Consider the following 9,688-nt stretch of genomic DNA (forward strand, 5'->3'; position numbering starts at 1 on the left):
CTGTAGCGCTTGATGTCGTTTTATTTTTGTTGACAATTGACATTACGTTTAATACCTTTGTTATCGTCTAATGACTGATGTTTTTTCTGTCGTTTTTTTTATTTCGCCATCCTTGAATATTAATTGCTGCTTTTCCAAATTCCTGTCATATAACCAAAAGAAAAAAAAAATCCTTCTTATGGTTGCGATGATCTCAAAAGTAGTTTTTAGTTGATGTCAGTTTTTTCTCCTCTTTTCGTTTCAAAAAGCTAACGGTCGTTTTATAATAATAATAATAATAATAATAATAACAACAATAATAACAATAAAAATAACAATAATAAAAATAACAATAATAATAATAATCTTACCCTCCTCATGCTAGACCCACCTTCCACTACTCCACCTTTCCATTAATAATAATAATAATAATAATAATAGAAATAATAGGCCCAACACAGTATTAAATAAAACATTAAATTTATTATTTTACTTAATAAAACACAAATTAATTATATAAAAGTGTTAATCCTTTTTTTTTTGTGACTAAAAAACTCAGTTCGAGCTTCTAATAATGGTGAAGTCCTCCCTTGCCAGATTGGAGTCTAACCCTTTAATTAATTAGATGCCCTAATTCTACCGAGAGCAATAAAATCGCAAAAAGAAATTAAATAAATAGGAATACACAAAATTTACAATAGTTCACTTTTAATGTAAGAATTACGTCCACTTTTAACATTATGATGAATAAGAAATTTATAAGAATAAATAACGTGTAGTCTGTGCATAAAGCGATAATTATCGAAACAATAATTAGACTCACATATTGAACACATCAAGTGTGATGTAGACCCTCTGAACGTTAAGTACTAAATCTAGCTCACACATTGCTGGAAAATGTTAAGTTAAGGGTGCTGATTTTATGGCTAATTAGAGATGTTAGAGAAAGCACAAAAAAGATAAGAGATGTGTTACTCATCGTGTATGCTTCTTTTTTATTATAATGAAATACTGCGGTGGTTAAAAATAGATATAACTCTCATGGGTGAACTATTATAAATTTTACATGTTCTTATTTGTTTGATTTTATTTTTTCATTTTTATTGCTCTCAATAATATAGAACCGGGTGTCTAAATTCTTAACACAAAAATGATCTGATATCTCCATGAATAAATGGACGCACTCCAGATATGCCAAATATTTTATTTGTTATATCAACACATGGAGTGAAGAAGGAACTCGGTTTTCTTCATTATTATTTTTTTGTTTAATATTTTGCGTGATTAGTTTGGAGTTATTAATTAAAATGATAAACATGTGTCAGAAAAGACTCTTTACCTAACCTAAGGTACTATGGTACTATTTTGATACATTTCGATTAAAAAAAAGAACAAAGTGACAAAGTGCTTTGATGATTAAAGTTCCACATAAAAGAAGTGGACAAAAGTAACGCATCATTTTTTCTCGTTGGCTTTGCTTTGTCTCCTTTGTTCTTTATTATTTTTATTTCTTTAACTTTCTAGATTTGTGCTAAAGAATCTCTTTTGTTGATTAATTATATTACATCATATCGAATTATCATATTGCTTTCATGATGGGTGTAAAATTCAACTAGAAATTCAAGAGAGAGAAACTATTGTTTCTAGTAAGGAAAGAGAAACAGAAACGCAAGGATTGGAGGAGAGAGAAAGAAATGGGAAGTCATGGTACTAGTGAGTCTTTTGTTAAGATGGCGACAATAAAATTCACGAAGCTGTTCATCAATGGAGAATTTGTTGATTCAGTTTCAGGTTTAATTTCTCAACTAAAATCCTTATTATTCATTAGTTTTGTTATCGTTTCTTTACTTGCTTCAGCATGTTCTTCAAGTTTTATATATTATATAATTTCCTCAAAGGCTTAAAAGAACTTAAAAAAAAAAAAAAACTTGCTTTAAACTTTTTTAAACTTATTCAATAGAAATTAAGTCAGTGAAAAAAAACTCTGCTCGGACATGCTTCTCCGGATTATTAAAGAGACAAGTTGGTCCTTTCTTTCTTTGGCTCTTTTTCTATAGAATGTTATGCAGATTCCACTTGAGGAATTTGACTATTATGTTCTTGTCTTTGATACTAAATATAACCACTGGACTTCACCTAAGAGTGTTGGTGTTACGACCCATCCACCTAACCCAGGCCCAAGTGCAAACAGCCCTTACACGGGGCCCAAACCTTGGCGAGTCTATCGAAGGAGGAAGGAGTTGGTTACAGACAGTTACAGGGTTAGCAAATGAGGAGGTTACACGTGGCAAGCTAGATGTTGTAGTTGGAGATTTAGTAGTTGGTGGGCGGCGTTAGTAGGGGTGTGGAGAAAAGTATCAGAACGGTCTTGGCGGGCAAGAGGATCATCCTCTTGATCGGGATTGAGCTCCTGAGGGTGTTTATTGCTGCCTTTAAACATCATTCCTTTCCTTAGGGATTTGCTATTGTAATTCCGTTTGGGTACTCAAGCTAGTTGCAGAGTTTGAATTTGGGATTATATTGTAACTTGTGATTTTGTCTCTTGAAAACAATTACAGTATAAATCTCGCTCTTCCTTTTATTCTTTCGTTCTTGACATTCGTTGCTAAATTCTTAACTCTAACAAATTGGTCCGACCTGCCTTGACGAACACGAGAGTGGAGTCCCGCTTGGACTTGTTAGAGAAGAGTTTAGCGTTGGTCGAAGATGCACTGAAGCAAATGAAAGAGGGGACACTCACCCAAGATGTCAAAATGCAGGGCATCGCGGAGGAAGTGATGCGGATTAACAACCGCCTGGATACTGTGGATGAACTTAAGATAATGCTATCTAGCGTGTTGAAAGGGAAGCACACAGACAGTGAACCAAATGATTCAGCAACAACGGTGTCGTCTTTACCACGGGAACACCCGAGTCCTACAACTGCCGAGGTCAGCAACCGATTCACCAACACTAAAGAGACGCCTTTGGCAAACAGCTCGGATGAACTCCATAATGCAGCTAAACGGGTGTAGATACCAACCTTTGACAGTACAGATCAGCTCGGCTGGATTGCTCAAGCTGAGTAATATTTTGGCATCCATAACATACCTGATGTCCTCAAAGTCTTCTTCACAGTGATTTGTATGGAGGGCTCTGCTCTTTATTGGATACAGTGGATTCGCAAGAAAGACCCATCTCTCTCTTGGGAGGTGTTGGTCGCCGAACTCATTAGGCGTTATTGCGGACGAAAGGCAAGCAATCCGTATGAACGACTCAACACGCTACGCCAAACGGGCTCCGTTGTAGAACACATCGAGGAATTTGTGGCCACAGCTACTCAAGTTTTAGAGTTGCTAGATCTGCAAGCCTTAGGGTACTTCATAAGGGGCTCAAAGACGTAATTCGAGGCCGCGTCCGTACTCATAACCCGACAGATGTGTCTAGAGCGATGAAGTTGGCCTGCGACGTGGAAGAAGAGATGGGTATTCAAGCGACAGGTGTATTCGGTGGACGACAAGTTGGGAATGTGTCGTTTACAGGCCACTGTTTTTCTTCAAGGCAGGGATCTTTTGGGTGGGCCCCAGCTTACCCACCCACCCAACCCGGCAATTGGAAATCTGGGTCCCATTCCTTTCCAGGACCAGTCCAAGATACACGCACCACCCACACACCTCGGGACACTCCACGCCCCATGGGAGAAGTTTCTCGAACGAAGTCGGCAGGACTCCAACCACCGGACAGAGTTCCAATGGCACCCCCAAGGTCTAAACGAACGTGAAATTATTCACACCAAGAATTTCTGGAGATGCGAGAGAAGGGCTTGTGCTTTAAGTGTTGGTGGCCATTCCACCCCCTCCACTAGTGCCCTAACAATAGCATGCACGCCATCATTGTGGGTGATGATGAGGAATTAGAGGGAGAAGGGGAACTCGATAAGCTGGAGGCCACAGAGACTGTCGTGAGCGAGCAACTAGATTAAGCATATTTCAGCCACGTGGAGCTTCCCTTGTATTCGGTGGGAGGGATTTCTCAGCCTCGTACCATGAAGCTCACCGGCTCAGTGAATGGGAGCCCTATCGTCGTCATGGTGGATAGTGGCGCAAGCCACAATTTCATCTCCGCGGGGGTTATTGATCGGCTGAATTTTCTGTTGGAGGATACCAACAGTTTTAGAGTTAAAGTTGGGTGATGGGCATAAAGTGTCTGCTCGAGGAGTTTGCAATAATGTCCAAATAACGTTGGGTGACCTCTCTTTTCTGGTGAATTATTACAAGTTTGACTTAGGTGGGTCGACGTTATTTTGGGAGTGACATGGCTTGAGACACTAGGAGAAGTGCAGGTGAATTGATGCACGATGACAATGAAATTCGACTGGCGGGGTACAACGGTGGAAATCGTGGGTGATCCAGCGTTATGTCGCACGCCTGTCTCCGCACAGTCGCTATTGAAAACGACTGATGTGATTTTCAGCGGCATGTTGTGGGAAGTCGACGGCCGAGTCGCGGAGATTGATGCGGCACCAACTGACGACAAGGCCTTAACAGAGACCCAACTGGCTGATCTGCACAAGTTACTGACCGCCTATGAGAAGATTTTTCAAAAGCCCAACGGACTTCTACCACCACGAACCACTGATCATTCCATTCCTATTGTGGAAGGGGCGAATCGAGTGAGTGTTCGCCTTTATCGGTATGCACATACGCAGAAGGATGAAATTGAGAAACTTGTATCGAAGATGTTGGCAGTAGGAGTGATCCGTTCGAGTACCAGTCCCTACTCGAGCCCTGTGATCCTGGTCAGGAAGAAGGATGAGAGCTAACATTTTTGCGTGGACTGCCGCCAATTAAACAAGGTGACCGTTCTTGATAAATACTCTATTCTGGTCATTTGTGACATGTTGGACGAGCTACAGGGAGCTGAGTACTTCTCTAAGTTGGACCTACACGCTGGCTATCACCAAATACGTGTTCGGGCCGCGGATGTGCTGAAAATGACGTTTCAAACACATGAGGGGCATTATGAATTTTTGGTGATGCCCTTTGGACTCACCAATGCCCTTGTCACATTCCAAGCGACGATGAATGAGGTATTCCGACCTTATCTCTGAAAATTTATTTTGGTTTTTTTATGACATTCTTGTCTACAGCACAACTTGGGATGAACATGTGGGGCATTTAAGGGTAGTGTTGGAACTGTTGAAGGTTAACCAGCTGGTTGTTAACAAAAAGAAATGCCAAATTGGGAGGCAGTCTGTTGACTATCTGGGACACGTCATTTCGACAAAAGAAGTAGCAATGGACCCTAGCAAGATTTCCAGCATCATTCGCTGGCCGACGCCTCGCAATGTCCGGGTCGTTCGCGGGTTCTTGGATCTAACGGGCTATTATCGAAGGTTTATACAGGGCTAAGGAAAGATCACGCAACCCCTCACAGATTTGTTGAAGAAAAGCCTGGGATTTAATTAGACCACAAAGGAACACCGCGCATTTGAGGAGTTAAAAGAGCGGATGATCACGGCCCCAGTACTCAGCATGCCTGATTTTTCAAGACCGTTCATCATTGAATGTGATGCTTCCGGGAGAGGGCTTAGGGCAGTGTTGATGCAAGATAACAAGCCAGTATCATACTTTAGTAAGGCACTATCGGACAGAACTTTAGCCAGGTCAACTTACGAGAAAGAATTAATGGCGCTGGTCCTGGCGATTCAACATTGGTGCCCGTACCTTTTAGGACGCAAGTTTTGGGTGCGCACCAACCACAAAAGTTTGAAGTACCTCCTACAGCAGCGAATAACAACTTCGGCGCAACAAAATTGGAATGCAAAATTATTGGGGTATGACTTCGAGATTCAATACAATGTGGGAACTTGCAACAAAGCCGCTGACACAATATCACGCCGAGATGAGGAAGTTGAATTTTTAGCCATAAGCTGCCCTCAATGGTTGAAGGCCGAGGAAGTAAACAAAGCTATTCTTACTGACCCTAAACTCACTTCAATTGTACAACAACTTCATGCAGATCCCAAGAGTTGCCCACCCTATACATTGGTACAAGATCAGTTGTTCTACAAGGGACAGTTAGTGATTCTAACCAATTCTCCTTGGGCTCAGTCGCTCCTACAAGAGTTCCATTGTACTGCCATAGGAGGGCGCTAAGGAGTCTACCAGACTTATCAATGCTTAGCTGTGAATATCTATTGGCCAAGGATGATGAAAACAGTGAAGGCCTTCGTGGCTGCTTTCCTTGTTTGTCCGAAGCAAAAGTATTTGGCCACAACGCCCGTCGAGCTGCTGTAGCCACTCCCGACTCTGATGGCGGTTTGGGATGATATTGCCATGGATTTCATCTCTGGACTACTGAAATCAGTGGGCTTTGACTGCATCTATGTGGTAGTTGACTGGTTTTCCAAGTACGGACACTTTATCGCCATCAAACACCCTTACACCACGAAGTCGATTGTGGTTGTTTTCGCAAAGGAGATCGTTCGGTTACATGGCGTTCCCAGCTCGATAGGCAGCGATCGGGATCCAACTTTCATTAGCACGTTCTGGAGGGAATATTTTCGATTGTAGGGGACGGTATTACGGATGAGCTCTTCTTATCATCTAGAGACGGACGGACAAACCGAAGTTCTCAACTGAGGTCAGGAAACTTACCTCAGATGCTTTGTTTCGGAGTAACCGAAACAATGGCCACAATGGCTGAGTTGGGCAGAGCTTTGGTATAACATTACCTACTACGCCACAGCAGGGAGAACACCATTTGAAATTGTTTATGGCTAGTTTGTTGGCTGATAGGGAGGAAATTTTGAGGCAGCTGAGGTACAACCTCTTGCGCGCACAGGACAGGATGCGCAAATATGCGAATATCCACCGGAAGCATGTCCAATTTGCCGTGGGTGACAAGGTGTTTCTTAAGTTACGGCCACACTGTCAGTAATCTGTCGCGCATCGCGTTAACCCAAAGCTCTCCACCCGCTATTATAGACCCTTCCTTATTCTGCAACGCATTGGTTCTGTGGCTTACCAGTTGCAACTTCCCCCTACTTCCCGCATTTATCCAATTTTTCATGTCTCCCAATTGAAGAAGGCAGTAGGCAACGACCCAGTCGAAGGCCAACTACCGGCGGGGTTGGAAACGGATGACAAGCCCACTGTGGAACTAGAGGAAATAGTTGCGGTAAGGCCTATGAGGGTTGATGGAGTAGCAGTGAAGCATGTCTTGGTTCAGTGGAAAGGAAAACCTGTCGAGGAGGCTACATGGATGGACTATGAGTTAAAGGACAAGGTTGTTTCTCAAGCGGGAGACATTGTTACGACCCATTCACCTAACCCAAGCCCAAGTGCAGACAACCTTTACACGGGGCCCAAACCTTGGTGAGTCTATCAAATGAGGAAGGAGTTGGCTACAGATGGTTACGTGGTTAGCAAATGAGGAGGTTACATGTGGCAAGCTAGATGTTGTAGTTGGAGATTTAGTAGCTGGTGGGCGGCATTAGTGGGGGTGTGGAGAAAAGTATCAGAACAATCTTGGTGGGCAAGAGGAGCATCCTCTTGATCGGGATTGAGCTCCTGGGGATGTTTATTGCTGCCTTTAAACATCATTCCTTTCCTTAGGGATTTGCTATTGTAATTCTGTTTGGGTACTCAAGCTAGTTGCAGAGCTTGAATCTGGGATTATATTGTAACTTGTGATTTTGTCTCTTGAAAATAATTACAGTATAAATCTCGCTCTTCTTTTTATTCTCTCGTTCTTGACATTCGTTGCTAAATTCTTAACTCTAACAGTTGGCTTAAGATACTTTTGAGCTCTTTAAACCCACACTTAAACACCATTCATCTCCCATGTACATATCTGATATGGCACTCAGGGGTTACAAATAGATTAATTTCATAAATGTACTAAACCATATACATAATTTGCTTATGTTCTCGAAATTTTAAAAGCATTCATTTCACCCTCTTAACTACAAAAAATCGTTCAAACCCTCTTCCATTAAGATTTGTCTATAATACTAATTGAAGGCTGATATATAACTAAATATAAATGGCCCCAAACTATCCAGATTTGATTTTATATTAACTTACTCTAGTAACTATTGATCTTATGTGAACTTATCCCCTGATTGTAATTAATGTCATACAAGCCTTCTGTTAGTATTATAGACGGGTCCAGATGAAAGAGCTATTTTGAACAATTTTATATAATTGAGGTGGTTAGAGAAACTTTTAAAAATTTGAGAGGGTATATCGAACGTACACAGTTCATGGGGCATTTGCCATTTGCTGATCGGGTCCAAACAGCGATTGGTATATCCCATGACTCACACTTTCATTTAGTATGACAGTGATCCCTCACTAATTAATAATGGATTAGGCTGATATCAAATGTAAACCATTAGGCCTCACTAACGATCCACACTTTCATTTAGTATGACAGTGATCCACTTTGGACCTAAACCAACGCAGTTTTAGATATTATGTCATTATATATCAACCTTAACTTGTAACATTTTCTCGACTTATGAATTTTTAAGTATGATATTTTTTAAGGAAACCTTAATGTATTACACAACTTATCTTTTCTTGTCTTATCTCATATTACCACTGTCTTGGTTGAGATAGATTCGATTCAAAGTGTGACTGTGACATAATTCCCTTGTATGATCTGTGTTCTCGTCTTTTGTACGTAGGTTTTTTTTTTTCTTTTTAAATAATTGTGTCGCTTCAGACTTGAACTTAGAAATCATATATACACTGAAAAAAGAAAATCTCATGCATCGCATGAACACCAATTGAGCTGGCCTTAATTGTACGTCTTTGAATATATAGACACTTACACAACCTTATTCTCTTTTCATTTTATGGTTTAAAGGAAAAGTATTTGAGACGAGAGATCCTAGAAATGGGGAGGTAATAGCAAATATTGCAGAAGGAGACAAGGATGACGTTGACTTGGCCGTGAAAGCCGCACGTGCCGCTTTCGACCGTGGTCCTTGGCCTCGCATGCCTGGCTATGTATGTATAATTCTCTGTTTCACTCTTGATCTGGTTGCTGTCTTTTGCGTTTCATGCAATTTTCACTCTTATATGTATATCCAATGCACGCCTTTTTTCCTTTATTTTTTGAGAAATAGTAGAAAATATGCCAATATAAAAAGCTTAAGAAAGTATATAGGCCAATTTTTAGTTATAGAAATTAATATGCCATAACTTGTCAAGTTATGATTCATAACCAGATTAGTTATGGATAAATTTGTCAAGTTATGGTTCATAGCCAGACAAGTTATGGACAATAACTTATCAAGTTATGGTTCATAACCAGACTAGTTATGGACGAAAACAGTAATTTGGCCTATTTATTAACTTATGTAAACTATTGGCCTATTAATTTTAATTCATCTCAAGTCTTGGCCTATTTCCCTCTTTCTCCCTTATTTTTTCACTAGTTTATTTCTTTTAGCTTAGGTTTAGTTTGGTAGTGCTGTAGATTTTGAAAAATTATTTTTAGCTGTGCTAAAAGAAGAAGCAGTTGTTACAAAAAGCAGTTGAGTGTTTGATAAACTATAATTATAGTAGCTGTGCTGGTTTCAAAATCAGTATAATAACATTTGGTAAATTATGAGGTTGAATTGTTGTTGATAGTTAAAAATTACAACTATATTATATTATACTATAATATAATATATATAATTATAATATAATATATATTTATTATTATATTTAAA

General features: G+C 40.1%; 1 protein-coding gene across 2 annotated transcripts in view; it reads left to right on the forward strand.

Annotated features, from left to right (window-relative positions):
- The first annotated feature begins 1,518 nt into the window (after positions 1-1,518).
- The window catches only part of LOC112094039 (aldehyde dehydrogenase family 2 member C4-like), a 12,253-nt gene continuing 4,083 nt past the window's right edge, over positions 1,519-9,688 (forward strand). For both annotated transcript variants that reach the window (XM_024173970.1, XM_024173974.1), the window contains exons 1-2: positions 1,519-1,770; positions 8,836-8,978. In XM_024173970.1, coding sequence (XP_024029738.1) covers positions 1,674-1,770; positions 8,836-8,978 — 240 coding nt within the window. In that variant the 5' untranslated portion in view covers positions 1,519-1,673. The remainder of the gene's footprint in view (positions 1,771-8,835; positions 8,979-9,688) is intronic.

Source organism: Morus notabilis, unplaced genomic scaffold (assembly GCF_000414095.1).
Source record: "Morus notabilis unplaced genomic scaffold, ASM41409v2 Scaffold625, whole genome shotgun sequence".
Taxonomy (NCBI): domain Eukaryota; kingdom Viridiplantae; phylum Streptophyta; class Magnoliopsida; order Rosales; family Moraceae; genus Morus; species Morus notabilis.